The sequence below is a fragment of the Xiphophorus maculatus genome, chromosome 21, assembly GCF_002775205.1.
Source record: "Xiphophorus maculatus strain JP 163 A chromosome 21, X_maculatus-5.0-male, whole genome shotgun sequence".
Classification (NCBI taxonomy): Eukaryota; Metazoa; Chordata; class Actinopteri; order Cyprinodontiformes; family Poeciliidae; genus Xiphophorus; species Xiphophorus maculatus.
Genome location: NC_036463.1, coordinates 347776 through 365854, shown reverse-complemented (window position 1 = coordinate 365854; position 18079 = coordinate 347776). Strand labels below are relative to the sequence as shown.

The following is an 18079-nucleotide window of genomic DNA, read 5'->3' as shown; positions in this document are numbered from 1 at the left end:
CCCCTGAGAACAGGAAGTGTAATGTTTTACTGTGAACGGTCGCTATCTTAGCCCTTTGACCTAATCAACATGAAACTGTGTCCAGAGACAGAAGACATGTTGGTGTGTTGTGGATTCCAACCCCGACCGGCTGCGATGAAGCAGGTGGGCGTGGCGGCGTTGCGAACGCCATCGAATTTCGTTTGGCTCTGAATTCCACAGTTTTGGGGTGAGCTGCTCCAAACTCACTAGGATGGATCCTTATACATCCGCCAACAGGAATCCATAGCGAAATTTGGTGGGCGTGGCCTAATTTCTCTACATCTCCCCCTAGAATATTTTAAAAAATCAGCCCCAAGCCATGCTTTATCCTAGAATTACGAAACTTGGTACACATGTGTATCTTGTCAGGACGTACAAAAAAGTCTCTTGGAGCCATGCTCTAAACCCAACAGGAAGTCGGCCATTTTGGATTGAAGGTCCATTTTGGGCCCTATTGTGGCCGTTTACAGCCTTTGCATTTGATCGAACTCCTCCTAGGGATTTCGATTGATCGGCTTCAAACTCGGTCAGTCTGATCATAAGGCATGTCCAATTCAAAGTTATCAAAACGGTGACATTTGAACAGGTGGAAGGGGAGTTAGCAAGGCTCAAAGTTCCCCTGTGATCGACTGTGTAATACAAAGGGGATCCTTTGTCAAGTGTAGGGCAATGCTGCCCTCTGGTGTCGAATTACTGAAATAATGAAACTATTTCAGTAATTTCAGTAATTCGACACCAGAGGGCAGCATTGCCCTACGGAATGACAGTTCAATGTTGAATTAAAGAGGAAAAAATTAAATAATTTGTAATTCTAACACAAAAACTGACAGAGACACCAAAGTTTGAGTTATTGATCATTATCTTGTGTCCAATAATATCCAATGGTTAAATGATGACATCACTTAGGCCACGCCCCCTGACAACAGGAAGTCTTGTATTTTACTGTGAACGGTCGATAGCTTCTGCACCAAACTTTGCACGAGTGACCCTGGGATCCTTGACGACCCTATGTCATCATATTATGACGTCATCTAAGCCCCGCCCCCTCAGAACAGGAAGTGCCGTTTTTTTACTTGGAAAGCTCCGTTTATGGCTCTCTTGACCTAATCAAGATGATTCGGATGATAAACTCTGTCAATGCTCGCTGCTGGCTGAACCGTGTGGGCGTGGCCAAACGGCGAATATCAGTCCCTCGCCATATGCATACGTTTGGCTCTAATTCACACACGGATCATCCGATTGGCGCCAAACTGGATATGTATGACCTTTGTTCTGCTCTAAAGAGCCCGACGAGGTTGAAATGTAATTTGACTCCACTGCGCCCCCTAAGTTAATACATCGGCCGTATCTCCTCGACGCATCGACCGATCTGCACCAGATTTTTCCACAGTCGTCGGGGAGCGCCGCCGAACGCATTCACGCATGTCGCCCGGTGGACGGGCGGGGAAAATGCGCGACAGCTCCTGCGGCGGCTAGCGGGCAGCGGTGCTGGAAACTGCGGCAGAGCTTCCGCGGTGGGGAGTTGGCTGCGGCTCTGGAAAACGCGCGAGAGCTTCTGCGGTGGCCGGAACCCCCGCGGTGGCCAATAGGCCGGAGCGGCGCTTGCTGCGAGGGCCGCCCGAGGCTGCTTGCAGCTTTAATTAGGCCCGAGCAGCAAAGCGCTGCGAAGGCCTATTGTATCTGTACTGTTTATTATTATTATTATTATTCTGCCCCCCCAAAGAGGAGCCTTTTTGGGGGCTTTATCATATTCAAAAACTCACCAAACTTGGCGGAAGCGACTAGGCGGTTTAAAAATTTTGAATTTTAAGGTCGCCGCAAAAATCGCAAAAAAAATTGCTCAACGGCAGCAACTAGCAATTTTCAACAGACCCATTGCTATTCACTTACTTCATCGTAGAGACTTGAAATTCGGTACAGTTGTAGAGCTCACTAAGACGCTCAGAATTTACAAGTAATGTCATAGTGCAACTATCACAGGAAGTCGGCCATTTTGTATTGAAGGTCCATTTTGGACCTCGAGTTTGACGTTTACAGCCTTCGTATTTGATCGAACTCCTCCTAGGGATTTCGATTGATCGGCTTCAAACTCGGTCAGTCTGATCATAAGGCATGTCTGATTTAAAGTTATCAAATTGGTGAGTTTTGGAGCATGTTGAAGGGGGGTTAGCAGGGGTCAAAGTTCACCTACACGCCATGAAACAGAAAACTCTTATATTTCCTATACAAAAACACATAGAGGGACCAAACTTTCAGTGATTGGTCGTCATCGGGTGTCCTAAGATACCCTGTGGTGAAATTTTTTTTTTACGTAGGCCACGCCCCCTGAGAGCAGGAAGTGTAATGTTTTACTGTGAACGGTCGCTATCTTAGCCCTTTGACCTAATCAACATGAAACTGTGTCCAGAGACAGAAGACATGTTGGTGTGTTGTGGATTCCAACCCCGACCGGCTGCGATGAAGCAGGTGGGCGTGGCGGCGTTGCGAACGCCATCGAATTTCGTTTGGCTCTAAATTCCACAGTTTCGGGGTGAGCTGCTCCAAACTCACTAGGATGGATCCTTATCCATCCCCGAACAGGAATCCATAGCGATATTTGGTGGGCGTGGCCTAATTTTTCTATAGCGACCCCTAGAGTATTTTAAATGAACAGCCCCAAGCCATGCTTAAACCTAGAATTACGAAACTTGGTACACATGTGTATCATGTCAGGACGTACAAAAAAGTCTCTTGGAGCCATGCTCTAAACCCAACAGGAAGTCGGCCATTTTGTATTGAAGGTCCATTTTGGACCTCGAGTTTGACGTTTACAGCCTTTGCATTTGATCGAACTCCTCCTAGGGATTTCGATTGATCGACTTCAAACTCGGTCAGTCTGATCATAAGGCATGTCTGATTTAAAGTTATCAAATTGGTGACTGTATGAGCTTGCTGAAGGGGGGTTACCAGGGGTCAAAGTTCAGCTACTCGCCATGAAACACGAAACTCTTATATTTCCTATATAAAAACACATAGAGGGACCAAACGTTCAGTGATTGATCGTCATCGGGTGTCCTAAAATACCCTGTGGTGAAATTATTTTTTTAAGTAGGCCACGCCCCCTGAGAACAGGAAGTGTCATGTTTTACTGTGAACGGTCGCTATCTTAGCCCTTTGACCTAATCAACATGAAACTGTGTCCAGAGACAGAAAACATGTTGTTGTGTTGTGGATTCCAACCCCGGCCGGCTTTGACATAGCAGGTGGGCGTGGCGGCGAGGCGAAGTGACCTGTAACGCCGATGCCATACGTTTGCTTCTAGATTCCACATGTTTCGACCGAGCTGCACCAAACTTGGCCTGACTCATCCTGGTGTGATGCCTGACAATGCTATGTCATCATATTATGACGTCATCTAAGCCCCGCCCCCTCAGAATGAATTAGAGAGATCTTCTGTGTAATTACATAATAAACAGTCCATGTTCGTTGTTTGTAGGGCAATGCTGCCCTCTGCTGCCCACTGAAATAGTTTCATTATTTCAGTAATTCGACACCAGAGGGCAGCATTGCCCTACGGAATGAAAGTTCAATGTTGTAATGGAGGAAAAAATTAAATAATTAGTAATTCTAACACAAAAACTCACAGAGACACCAAACGTTCAGTGATTGATCATAATCGAGTGTCCAATAATATCCAATGGTCAAATGATGACATCACTTAGGCCCCGCCCCCTCGGAACAGGAAGTGCTATTTTATTACTTGGAAAGCTCTGTTTATGGCTCTCTTGACCTAATCAAGATGATTCGGATGATAAACTCTGTCAATGCTCGCTGCTGGCTGAACCGTGTGGGCGTGGCCAAATGGCGAATATCAGTCCCTCGCCATATACATACGTTTGGCTCTTATTCAGGCATAGATATTCCGATTGGCGCCAAACTGGATAGGTATGACCTTTGTTCACCTCTAAAGAGCCCGACGGGTTTGAAATGTAATTTGGCTCCACTGCGCCCCCTAAGTTAATACATGGGCTGTATCTCCTCGACGCATCGACCGATCTGCACCAGATTTTTTGACAGTCATCGGGGAGCGCTGCCAAACGCATTCACGCATGTCGCCTGGTGGATGGGTGTGGAAAATGCGCGACAGCTTCTGCGGTGGCTAGCGGGCGGCGGTGCTGGAAACTGCGGCGGAGCTTCTGCGGTGGGGAGTTGGCTGCGGCTCTGGAAATCGTGCGAGAGCTTCTGCGGTGGCTGGAACCCCCGCGGTGGCCAATAGGCCGGAGCGGCGCTTGCTGCGAGGGCCGCCCGAGGCTGCTTGCAGCTTTAATTATTCTTATTATTCTTCCACCCAAATGAATTGCCTTTTTGGGGGCTTTATCATATTCAAAAACTCACCAAACTTGGCGGTCGCATAAAACGAGTTTTAAATTTAAGTACTGTAAGGTCGTCGCAAAAATCGCAAAAAAAATTGCTCAACGGCAGCAACTAGCAATTTTCAAAAGACCCATTGCTATTCACTTACTTCATCGTAGAGACTTGAAATTCGGTACAGTTGTAGAGCTCACTAAGACGCTCAGAATTTACAAGTAATGTCATAGTGCAACTATCACAGGAAGTCGGCCATGTTGGATTGAAGGTCCATTTCGGACCCTGATTTGGCCGTTTACAGCCTTCGTATTTGATCGAACTCCTCCTAGGGATTTCGATTGATCGGCTTCAAACTCGGTCAGTCTGATCATAAGGCATGTCTGATTTAAAGTTATCAAATTGGTGAGTTTTGGAGCATGTTGAAGGGGGGTTACCAGGGGTCAAAGTTCACCTACACGCCATGAAACAAAAACCTCTTATATTTCCTATACAAAAACACATAGAGGGACCAAACTTTCAGTGATTGATCGGCATCGGGTGTCCTATAATACCCTGCAGTGAAATTTTTTTTTTACGTAGGCCACGCCCCCTGAGAGCAGGAAGTGTAATGTTTTACTGTGAACGGTCGCTATCTTAGCCCTTTGACCTAATCAACATGAAACTGTGTCCAGAGACAGAAGACATGTTGGTGTGTTGTGGATTCCAACCCCGACCGGCTGCGATGAAGCAGGTGGGCGTGGCGGCGTTGCGAACGCCATCGAATTTCGTTTGGCTCTGAATTCCACAGTTTCGGGGTGAGCTGCTCCAAACTCACTAGGATGGATCCTTATCCATCCCCGAACAGGAATCCATAGCGATATTTGGTGGGCGTGGCCTAATTTTTCTATAGCGACCCCTAGAGTATTTTAAAAAATCAGCCCCAAGCCATGCTTTATCCTAGAATTACGAAACTTGGTACACATGTGTATCTTGTCAGGACGTACAAAAAAGTCTCTTGGAGCCATGCTCTAAACCCAACAGGAAGTCGGCCATTTTGGATTGAAGGTCCATTTTGGACCTCGAGTTTGACGTTTACAGCCTTTGCATTTGATCGAACTCCTCCTAGGGATTTCGATTGATCGGCTTCAAACTCGGTCAGTCTGATCATAAGGCATGTCTGATTTAAAGTTATCAAATTGGTGACTGTATGAGCTTGCTGAAGGGGGGTTACCAGGGGTCAAAGTTCAGCTACTCGCCATGAAACACGAAACTCTTATATTTCCTATATAAAAACACATAGAGGGACCAAACTTTCAGAGATTGGTCGTCATCGGGTGTCCTAAAATACCCTGTGGTGAAATTATTTTTTTAAGTAGGCCACGCCCCCTGAGAACAGGAAGTGTCATGTTTTACTCTGAACGGTCGCTATCTTAGCCCTTTGACCTAATCAACATGAAACTGTGTCCAGAGACAGAAGACATGTTGGTGTGTTGTGGATTCCAACCCCGACCGGCTGCGATGAAGCAGGTGGGCGTGGCGGCGTTGCGAACGCCATCGAATTTCGTTTGGCTCTGAATTCCACAGTTTCGGGGTGAGCTGCTCCAAACTCACTAGGATGGATCCTTATCAACCTGCCAACAGGAATCCATAGCGAAATTTGGTGGGCGTGGCCTAATTTCTCTATACGGTCCCCTAGAATATTTTTAAAAATCAGCCCCAAGCGATGCTTTAACTTAGAATTACGAAACTTGGTACACATGTGTATCTTGTCAGGACGTACAAAAAAGTCTCTTAGAGCCATGCTCTAAACCCAACAGGAAGTCGGCCATTTTAGATTGAAGTTCATTTGACCTCGATTTTGACGTTTACAGCCTTCGTATTTGATCGAACTCCTCCTAGGGATTTCGATTGATCGACTTCAAACTTGGTCAGTCTGATCACAAGGCATGTGTGATTTAAAGTTATCAAATTGGTGAGTTTTGGAGCATGTTGAAGGGGGGTTAGCAAGGCTCAAAGATCCCCTGTGATTGACATATTACACAGTCAATTACAAAGGGGATATTTAGTCATTCCGTAGGGCAATGCTGCCCTCTGGTGTCGAATTACTGAAATAATGAAACTATTTCAGTAATTTCAGTAATTCGACACCAGAGGGCAGCATTGCCCTACGGAATGACAGTTCAATGTTGAATTGAAAAGGAAAAAATTAAATAATTTGTAATTCTAACACAAAAACTGACAGAGACACCAAAGTTTGAGTTATTGATCATTATCTTGTGTCCAATAATATCCAATGGTCAAATGATGACATCACGTAGGCCACGCCCTCTGACAACAGGAAGTCTTGTATTTTACTGTGAACGGTCGATAGCTTCTGCACCAAACCTTGCACGAGTGACCCTGGCGGGATCCCTGACGACCCTATGTCATCATATTATGACGTCATCTAAGCCGCGCCCCCTCAGAACCGGAAGTGCCGTTTTTTTCATGGAAAGCTCTGTTTATGGCTCTCTTGACCTAATCAAGATGATTCGGATGATAAACTCTGTCAATGCTCGCTGCTGGCTGAACCGTGTGGGCGTGGCCAAACGGCGAATATCAGTCCCTCGCCATATACATACGTTTGGCTCTAATTCACACATGGATCATCCGATTGGCACCAAACTGGATATGTATGACCTTTGTTCTGCTCTAAAGAGCCCAACGGGTTTGAGATGTAATTTGACTCCACTGCGCCCCCTAAGTTAATACATGGGCCGTATCTCCTCGACGCATCGACCGATCTGCACCAGATTTTTTGACAGTCGTCGGGGAGCGCCGCCGAACGCATTCACGCGTGTCGCACGGTGGACGGGCGTGGAAAATGCGCGACAGCTTCTGCGGTGGCTAGCGGGCGGCGGTGCTGGAAACTGCGGCGGAGCTTCTGCGGTGGGGAGTTGGCTGCGGCTCTGGAAATCGTGCGAGAGCTTCTGCGGTGGCTGGAACCCCCGCGGTGGCCAATAGGCCGGAGCGGCGCTTGCTGCGAGGGCCGCCCGAGGCTGCTTGCAGCTTTAATTATTCTTATTTTTCTGCCCCCCCAAAGAGGCGCCTTTTTGGAGGCTTTAGCATATTCAAAAACTCACCAAACTTGGCGGATGCATACGGGGAGTTTAAAAATTTCGTATTTTAAGGTCGCCGCAAAAATCGCAAACAAATTGGCTCAACGGCGCCACCTAGCAATTTTCAAAAGACCCATTGCTATTCACTTACTTCATCGTAGAGACTTGAAATTCGGTACAGTTGTAGAGCTCACTAACACGCTCAGAATTTACAAGTAATGTCATAGTGCAAGTATCACAGGAAGTCGGCCATTTTGTATTGAAGGTCCATTTTGGACCTCGAGTTTGACGTTTACAGCCTTCGTATTTGATCGAACTCCTCCTAGGGATTTTGATTGATCGGCTTCAAACTCGGTCAGTCTGATCATAAGGCATGTCTGATTTAAAGTTATCAAATTGGTGAGTTTTGGAGCATGTTGAAGGGGGGTTAGCAGGGGTCAAAGTTCACCTACACGCCATGAAACAAAAACCTCTTATATTTCCTATACAAAAACACATAGAGGGACCAAACTTTCAGTGATTGATCGACATCGGGTGTCCTAAAATACCCTGCAGTGAAATGTTTTTTTTATGTAGGCCACGCCCCCTGAGAGCAGGAAGTGTAATGTTTTACTGTGAACGGTCGCTATCTTAGCCCTTTGACCTAATCAACATGAAACTGTGTCCAGAGACAGAAGACATGTTGGTGTGTTGTGGATTCCAACCCCGACCGGCTGCGATGAAGCAGGTGGGCGTGGCGGCGTTGCGAACGCCGTCGAATTTCGTTTGGCTCTGAATTCCACAGTTTCGGGGTGAGCTGCTCCAAACTCACTAGGATGGATCCTTATCCATCCCCGAACAGGAATCCATAGAGATATTTGGTGGGCGTGGCCTAATTTTTCTATAGCGACCCCTAGAGTATTTTAAATGAACAGCCCCAAGCCATGCTTAAACCTAGAATTACGAAACTTGGTACACATGTGTATCTTGTCGGGACGTACAAAAAAGTCTCTTAGAGCCATGCTCTAAACCCAACAGGAAGTCGGCCATTTTAGATTGAAGTTCATTTGACCTCAATTTTGACGTTTACAGCCTTCGCATTTGATCGAACTCCTCCTAGGGATTTCGATTGATCGACTTCAAACTCGGTCAGTCTGATCATAAGGCATGTTTAATTTAAAGTTATGAAATTGGTGAGTTTTGGAGCATGTTGAAGTGGGGTTAGCAAGGCTCAAAGATCCCCTGTGATTGACTGTGTAATATGTTACACAGTCAATTACAAAGGGGATTATTTTGTCATGTGTGGGGCAATGCTGCCCTCTGGTGTCGAATTACTGAAATAATTAAACTATTTCAGTAATTTCAGTAAATCGACACCAGAGGGCAGCATTGCCCTACGGAATGACAGTTCAATGTTGAATTAAAGAGGAAAAAATTAAATAATTTGTAATTCTAACACAAAAAATCACAGAGACACCAAAGTTTGAGATATTGATCATCCTCGGGTGTAGAATAATATCCAATGGTCAAATGATGACATCACGTAGGCCACGCCCTCTGACAACAGGAAGTCTCGTATTTTACTGTGAACGGTCGATAACTTCTGCACCAAACTTTGCACGAGTGACCCTGGTGGGATCCTTGACGACCCTATGTCATCATATTATGACGTCATCTAAGCCCCGCCCCCTCAGAACAGGAAGTGCCGTTTTTTTCCTTGGAAAGCTCCGTTTATGGCTCTCTTGACCTAATCAAGATGATTCGGATGATAAACTCTGTCAATGCTCGCTGCTGGCTGAACCGTGTGGGCGTGGCCAAATGGCGAATATCAGTCCCTCGCCATATGCATACGTTTGGCTCTTATTCATGCATAGATCATCCGATTGGCGCCAAACTGGATATGTATGACCTTTGTTCACCTCTAAAGAGCCCGACGGGTTTGAGATGTAATTTGGCTCCACTGCGCCCCCTAAGTTAATACATGGGCCGTATCTCCTCGACGCATCGACCGATCTGCGCCAGATTTTTCGACGGTCGTCGGGCACCGCCGCCGAACGCATTCACGCGTGTCGCCCGGTGGACGGGCGGGGAAAATGCGCGACAGCTTCTGCGGCGGCTGGCGGGCGGCGGTGCTGGAAACTGCGGCGGAGCTTCCGCGGTGGGGAGCGGGCTGCGGCTCTGGAAACCGAGCGAGAGCTTCTGCGGTGGCCGGAACCCCCGCGGTGGCCAATAGGCCGGAGCGGCGCTTGCTGCGAGGGCCGCTCGAGGCTGCTTGCAGCTTTAATTTTTTTTACATCTGGCCAGGTTGGCTTGGATATTGTTTTTTCCCTTTTAAAAATAAACCATTACTTGAAAAGTATTGTTTGTATTTGTGGAGGTTATTTTTGTCTAATATCAAAATTTGTTTGGTATATATCATAGCCCTGTGGAATCAGTGCGATATTTTCTAAATATATTTATTACATTTTTAGCACAACAGCAAATATTAAAAATACAGACCAAAGAAAAAGAAAAAAAAACAACTAAAAAAGCCAGGAAATGCAGCATTATCAATAAACCCTGAATACCACGGCTACACTCTTATTTCTTACAAATTGTGTAAACACATTTTAATGAAATAATGAAAATACAAAATAAGAGAGGAAAGAAACACTCTAGGGATAGAGTTGTGTTTCACTGTGCAAGTGTCCCAGATATTGGAGAATCTCTTTTCTGTCATCCCTAAGTAAATCTCAGTCACTCCAAATGAACATAAATAAAAGAAAGGAGACTGACTTTGTTTCACAACCAACTTCTTATACTAGCAAAAGGAACAACCATTATCTCATATTAAGAGGTTGCAAAACATTATACTTTTAAGTAAAGCATTATCATAATTCCAATACTTTGGGTACATCTTTTCAATAAAAGAAGCAATAAAAGAAAAAAAAAAACAAGAAAGAAGTAATTTTCTGTAATTATGTCGATTTAACTTGGACTTAAAAGGAACTTTCTGTTGCACTCTGATATTTAGAAAATTGACAGATAAATTAATTTGTAGTTTTTTGCAAAATAAATTTTGACATGCCTGACTTTGTTAGCTTATAGCATCCTTTATGCATTACAATATAAACATAACTCAAATTAACATCTACTGTAAATTCTTACTTTTGAGTCAACATCATAGATTAATTTTCTGATAGCTATAGTTCACATGCTGGTTTGAACATGTTTTTTGTCTCCATCGTCACTGCTAACTGAATCTCTTTTCTCCATCTTAAACTCTGATTTCTGCAGCTCCTTTTTCTTATCATCTTCATCATCATGAATTTTCTTCTTGAACTCGGCTTCGATCGCTGTGGGGTCAATGTAAGTGTAAAAACTCGCCATAATGGAGAAGATGATGGACACCGCCACCAGCAGAGAGGCAAACAGGATATACTCTGTCCACTTTAAGGTAACAAAGAGAGAGGGAAAAGTCATGGGAGACATTGAAAAATATTTGTGGATATCATATGTTGCTGGTATTGTATATATTGTATTCTTTTTTTTTTTTTTTTACCTGTTTGGGAAGTTTTGCAATCTCTGCCACAATGAGGACGATAAAGTTTCCAAAGGAATTGGTCAACAACCAGCCCGCCTGCAGCACTGACTTCATGTTACTGGGTGCCTTGTTGACAAGAAAGGAGTATTTAAAAGTGAAAACAAAACAAAAAGGAAAACCAGAAATAATAATCAGAGATTGACTTACATAATTCACCTCTAAATTCTTGCAGCAATTTAATATATTTATAGTAATTTAAATAATTTTTATTAAATTTATTGAAAGCCTCTCGCAACAGATTTCATAAAGTAATGCCTGGTCAGAATGTTGTCCCAAACTGTGTTCTAAGATAGGAATATATAGACAACATTATACAAAGATTGTTTAGTTTTGTTTTGGACAAATTACCTGTGAATAGGAGAACTCCAGGCCAGTAACAGAAAACATGACTTCACCAGCAGTGATGAGGAAGTACTGTGGGATCTGAAGGGCCATGTGCACCGAGTTTGGTTTAATGTCCACTGACTCAGTTATAGATTCATGACACTGAAATCAATAAACACAGTTAAGAGAAAAATATACCAAATGTAGTCATATCCAACACCTGAAGCTTTCACAGAATAGCTGTGTTTGCAGTGAAGTTAAATTGTTCACTGGTGGATGAAGAGGCCTTTGAAAACTTACTGTGGATTTTCCATTTTTTGGAGTATAAGAATACAAATGCATGCTACTCTTTGCATGTTTCATTACAGTTCTATTTCGCAAGTATGCATCACTTTATGTTGCTATATTACATCCCAAACCCTAATAAAACACATTGAAGATTGCGGTTGTAATGTGACAAAATATTTAATAACAAGAATGAATGTGTTTGAAATGCCACTGCAGGGCAAAGACATGGTACAAAAACATATTTAGTGGTGTAGAGTAAAAAAAATATAAATCAGTCTTCAAAAGTTATACACAATAATAAAATGTGATGATCCTCCTCCTCCTTTTTTGTTATAGTTTTTTTTTTAAAGCAAGCACTTTCTAAAGAATATTAACATTTAAAGCATAAATCACTAAGCTTAAGACTCACGTTTGGTTCAAATGTTAATGTGCTGGGGATGAAGAAAGTGTATGAGCCTCCAAATCCAAAATCCTTGCTGTATTCACATGACTGTGACCCACTCTGCAAGGTGAATGTGGCCCTTCATAAGCCATAAGAAAATATTCAATAAACCACTGCTTACATGTGCACCTAAGGCAAACATTGTAGTAACAAAATGTCTTAAAAGGATGGATAAAGACCCTCACCTTCCATTTTTTATCTCGGAGTAATTTGAATAATGCAATGGTTCAATTTGATCATAATGGACTGCAGCTGAAGAGACATTCACTGGTGTACTCATTCCATTTATAAATCTAAAATGGGATAAAAATCATGAAGAATGTTTGAAGAACAGCTACTACCAAATCTATAAACGGCTATAACAATTTAAACAGGACTGATGCTATTGGACCTAAACAAATATTTACCAGCTGTCCCAATTAACAAGATTTTTTTTGTTCAACAAACTATGAAACTGCTGAAGAAGATTAAGAATTACTTGTTAAACATACCGGATTTCATTGTTTCCTTCTTGTGGCTTGTAAATCAGATCATAAGCCTGAAGAAAATTAGTAGTAAATGCTTATTAATTAACACGGGATGGTGTAACTTTAATTTACAGTATTTTGTGTAAGTCTCTCACCAGTTGCCAGTCATCATTGATTGCTGAGGGAATAAGAAGTGTTTGTCGCTGCTCTTTGGTTAGGGAAACATCTCTTGATACTGAAGGATTGCCGATTGAAACCGTAATTTGGTCACTTTCAAATGTGAAGTATTCTTCACTGGCCTGCGAATGAATAAAACAGATGTAATGTTTTTTCACTCTGGAAAAAATATCAGAAACGTGTGAGATATATGCAGCAAGTACTTAATATTAATTTTAATTTAAAGACAAAAAGTGTTTTGTTTAAAAGATACATACCTGAGCTCCTGTAAGATTGAACTGATTTCCTTGAAACTGAACAGTAATCTGAGTATTTCCCATGTTAAGAAACTTCAACTGACTCTGGGATGCCGATGGGAAGACAGGCAAGGTTTTCTGGATGTCAGGTTAAAGTAGTTAGCTTTTAGAACTCCCACTACCATTTGCTGTGTGTTTTAAGAATTTCATTGGTCCCAGGAAGAGACAAAATGACAACTTGTCCTCCACTTACGTCAATTTGAAGCTGGATCACAGCTGCACAGACGAAAGCAAGAGCTGCTACAATCATCCCAACAGTCATTTTTTTCAGAGGTCTGTTGAATTGAAATTAAGTCTTAGTATTTATTTGTATAATCTGCACACATGAAAGGAGAAAATGTAAAAAATTATCTACAGCTATGCTCTAAAGTTTTCATAGCCCGGGTGAATTTTGATTTTTTTTTTTTTTGTTCAACTAGGAACTTTATTTCTGATAGAAAAACTTTGAAAACATACAATAAGGTGACAACTGGCAAAAATAAAATATGCCACCTCACTTACGTAAAGTTCAGACCACACTTTTTAATCAGAGGGAATACCAGGCTGTCCATAACGGGAACCAGAGTCAGAATCAGGATGGGGTTGATTGTCTTTAAGAAATAAATAGCACAATGAACATTCTGTCCTGCAGAGGGCAGTACATAAATTTGGGTCTTCACAGTGAACTTTTTTACTAACCTGCATCTGATCGGGCTGTATGACAATTGACCCCTGCAGAGAAAAAAACAAAACAAATAAACAAAAAAAAAAAAAAATAAATAAATAAATTTAAAAAATATATACATAGACAACAACATGAATGCACTGCTATTGGGAACTATGAAACAAGGATGCTGCTTCGTTCACCAAACTTACAAAATTCCCATCCATTGTGGTGGCTTGTAGTGTCCACCTTGAGCCCTTTAACAGAGGTGTAAAAATTCAGCAATACTTCTGCTTCAAGGACATTGTGCAGTCTTGAGAGGTTATGATTCCAATTCATACCTTTTGATCAAACAGGGTCCAGAACATGGGCAGCGGGATGTACAAGACGAGAACCCTCAGTGCTATTTTGATTTGAGCTATGAGGAGTTTCTGCAGCAAATTGGAAATGAAGAATTACTAGAGAGGAACATCTTGTTGCAATCAAAGAAATCAAAAACTTACGTCATATTTTTCCTCTGCCCAGTCCATCCAGTGCTCCCTCTTTGGATATTGTTTGCTTTTGTGTCTGTACCGGTTTTTAATTGCAAACTGAAATTAGAGAGAAAATGGCTCTTAGAAGTCAGTGGAAGTTATGTGAATATTAAAACAGGCAAAAGACTTACCCCTATGCATTTAGACACCTTGAGCATGATATTCCCCTCTGGTTTAGTTTTGTAGTACATACCACTCCCCATGATAAACACCACTGTTAGAGAATATGCACATTTTCAGTGTGCATTAAACAATTAGGTGGGAAGTATATATCCCACGACTCAATAGTCTTACCGAGAGAAACCGCCATCAGGGCTGCAGGCACTCCGAAAGCAAGAGAGTAGCACTTGCTCTTACTGTGAATCCCACAATTTTGAGCTGTAAAAGGAAACAAAAAATATTTGTTAAGAACAAATTTAAAGTTCCTCTTACATCCTGAAATTTTATTAGTGTTTATGAAATTTTTATTTCCACTTTTTGACCATTAAAGGTGTGCAACATGTACCTCTGAGGATGGGAGTTATGATGGTTGACAAAAGACTTCCACCGTTGATGCAGAGATAGAAAACTGAAAAGAACGTTCTTCTTTGCTTGTCCTGCATAAAAACCACAATAAGTGTTTGTTGTTGAGGACTGATATAAAGAACTGCAATTTTATTATTATTTGTGAGATTAAAGTTCTTTTTCTAAAGCAAAACTGTTTTACTGGTATTAATATTGAATTTTACTTATTTATGTCCTCTCTTCACTTTTACCTCTACCGTTTCTTTGGTCGCTATTTATCCAAATCAGGTTTCTTTCATCAATAATTTAGTTTGACCTATAAGCATGATTTGAACTATTTATGTATGAGTAGGCTGAAAGCAAGGCTGTGGCTTGCTTTTCCTTCTGTGCCTCTTTAAAACTGACGGTGGAGACATTGACACAAGCTTCAGATTTTAATTGCTAAGCTGCCCTTCAAACATGACAATTTTGCTTTGACATATGTCAAAATTGCCGACCACAGCCCATTGCTAACCAGGTCACAACCAAATGCATGGCTTGCAATTAATCCCACAGCACACAGAGGTTGATTGACCAGCCTTTTAGGTCTGTGGGTAGCTGATTGACAGGCTGTGGTATCATGCACAGCCACAGCAACACGTGCTGGTCTCAGTTATGTTTCCTTGATTAGCAGTAAGTATAATCCGGCGAGGCAGATTGTTGCTCATAAAATAGCATAGTAAACTAATTTATAGACAGTTTCTTCTGCTGCTGAAATCTATATTGGCAGTGGCTTTCCTTCTATTTAGTGCATAAAGATTAAAGTAAGCACACATTATGACATTATCATTTACAGCCCAACTTTGTTTACAGGAAACAGAAAGCAGATAAAGCTTGAGGTAGAGAGTGGAAGAATCACAAGCAATAAAAAATTTGAACTATGGATGTTTGAACTGCACATTTAGAGTGAAAGCTGACAATAAAGATCAAGCAATTGAAATCTTAGATAGGAGCTGTACACGTGTTTTTCCAACCTGATGTTCTCCAAATTGATCTCCACCAAAGGCAGCCACACAAGGTTTGATACCACCAGTACCAAGAGCAATGAGCAGGAGACCCACCATGGACAGCACGCTGAATGTGAGGGGAAAGAACGAGTGCATGAGGCAGCTGTTACTCTAACAAGAGTTTATTTATCCATGTAGAAAAATGTAAACCTACATATGAAAGGTGAGATTGTCTGGAGACCCATCTCTGTCTGAGTCAGTGATGTCATGGATAGCGCTCACAGCCATTGCCACCTGACCAATCGCATAAACAATCGACAGGTAGATGATCGTACTGCGAGAGACATAATGAAGATTAGTGGAAGTATTACAAGCTGATGTAAAAGTACCTTATTGAAAAAACATTTTCAGATTGTGCTTCTTTGACTGAATCACTGAGGTATTAATATAACACAGTGAGATCAATAAAATCGGAACCAGTCACTCACTTGAACTTCCCAAGCCAGGAGTCGGCTATAATGGCCCCAAGAATGGGGGTCAGGTAGCAGAAAGCAACAAAGGTGTGGTAGATGGAGATGGCCAAGTCATCGTCCCATCGCAAAAAGTACTTAAAGTACAGCACCAGCACAGCTGTGGAGAGGCAATAATATCTTTTTCTACAGCGCAATTATAAATATATTAATTTATTGTATTCCATAATTATAGGTTCAAATCACAAACTTGAGTTAAAGGATAGCTGTAACAGGATTTAAAACAAAAGGCAAAATAAGAAAGATAATGGTACGAATAAATGGGTTGTACTACTATTGTTCAAAGTTTATGGTCAAACTGGAACTATTTGTGTGACATAATAAGTCTTTCTACCCAATTGAAAATCATAAAATGATTTGTCTTTTTTAAAAATTATTTTTGCCTGCCTCAAAATTAATTAAATGTGCAGTATCATAGTAATCAAACGTGTTAGGTCTATTTTAGGTCCTAACAAAACTTAAAAAAATTTTTTTTTTTAGAAAAGACAAAAATTGAAATTGAAAGGTCTGTCCCGCCCATCTATCAGCAGTCTTTTTCACTTTTCAAAAGTAAAGTAATTGCAAAGTCTTGTCATGTAGTTTGGTGTGTTACTTCCCAGAAAACTCACCTCGCATTCCATAGTAGGAGAACCTCTCACAGAACTCATTCACTATAATGAAAAAGATACTGATGGGGTAGCCAAACACTTCTTTACACTGTTCAGGAGATAAAAAACAAATGTAGTGTAATCCCTTCAGCAAAGCTTAGTGAAAATACAAACTGATCAGTCAACACAAAAAAATATTTTGTACAGAGGATGCAACATTAAATCTTAAATTATGAACTGTTAATCCAAATGATACTGTTACGATTTTTTTTATTGCATTGCAATTGATGCATTAGTATATTTTATGCCAATAAAACAAGGTCAAATATTTGACTCCTATTTTTTACTCATACAAAAAGTCAGTTGCACTAAAGAAAGTTTTTCTAAAATGCCATACTAATGGCAAAGATAACTAAAAGTCACATGCAATTTTTAATACACTGTGTATCAAAAGACCAGCATTACAGCTAAGACTGTTGATGCTTGACTTCTAAAAAGCCTCAGTCAGTTTGAAAGTCATTATCTACAGTAATACCACCACTTTACCTTTCCTCTGCCCTTGCTTTCCTTTTTGAGATCATCTTTTTCTGTGGATACAAAAATCTACTTTAGCTACAAAAAATTTTAAATGTGTAAAACTGACTAACTTTACTTTGACTTGTCAGTAATATATCTACACATTCTTATAAATGATATGTACTATTTGTCTCTAATCTTACCAGTCATGTTTAAGTGAGGCTGCTGTTCGCTTTCTCTTGCACCTTTGAGATTTGTTCCACAAGCACTCAATACTTTATCTTTTTCTCCTGACAGGTGGGAGTGGGAATGCTTCATGTTATATTGCTCCTCATTAGCCTTACGCTGTCTTTTACACTTCTGACTGGTTTGTTTTTGCAATAGGGTGGGAACATGAGCTGCAGCTGATAAAGCATCTAATATATTTTTACCTTGAGATTTCACTGGTTAGTGTTCTCAAATATGTGTAACAAGCCTTAAAGAAAGTATTTTTTTTATTGCTGTAACAAAAATATTGCTCAGACTTTTTGTGAAAACATTAATCACCAATTAATTTAAGGTAATCTAAGTATCGCTGAAATTTTAACTGCTATATGACTTTTTTTTCAGATGTAACAAATATGTGACACAGAGGAACATTTCTATAACCATGCTTCAAAATGGGAAAAGTAAGCAATACTTTACAATAAGGTAGATGAATTCTGACCTCCACAAGTCAGGAAATTACTTTAATAAATGTAAATTTGTGTAAAATGGCTCTTCTCCAGAATCCAACTAAG

The 18079-nt window shown here is 41.3% G+C and overlaps 2 protein-coding genes across 3 annotated transcripts in view; one reads left to right on the top strand and one right to left on the bottom strand.

Annotated features, from left to right (window-relative positions):
• cubn (cubilin) overlaps window positions 1-18079 on the top strand; it is a 180556-nt gene that overhangs the window by 139099 nt on the left and 23378 nt on the right. The window lies entirely within an intron of this gene.
• Window positions 9863-17613, bottom strand: LOC102216823 (solute carrier family 15 member 1-like). The gene is made up of 23 exons (XM_014476188.2): window positions 17504-17613; window positions 17331-17371; window positions 16806-16893; window positions 16156-16297; window positions 15882-16001; window positions 15695-15794; window positions 14683-14773; window positions 14472-14555; window positions 14309-14391; window positions 14148-14234; window positions 13986-14075; window positions 13857-13901; window positions 13680-13712; window positions 13503-13591; window positions 13195-13276; window positions 12963-13079; window positions 12684-12827; window positions 12553-12599; window positions 12247-12354; window positions 12029-12140; window positions 11356-11493; window positions 10966-11073; window positions 9863-10853 (listed from the first exon to the last, which is right to left on the bottom strand). The coding sequence occupies exons 1-23, from the start codon at window positions 17508-17510 to the stop codon at window positions 10614-10616; spliced, it is 2196 nt and encodes a 731-aa protein (XP_014331674.2). The 5' UTR covers window positions 17511-17613; the 3' UTR covers window positions 9863-10613.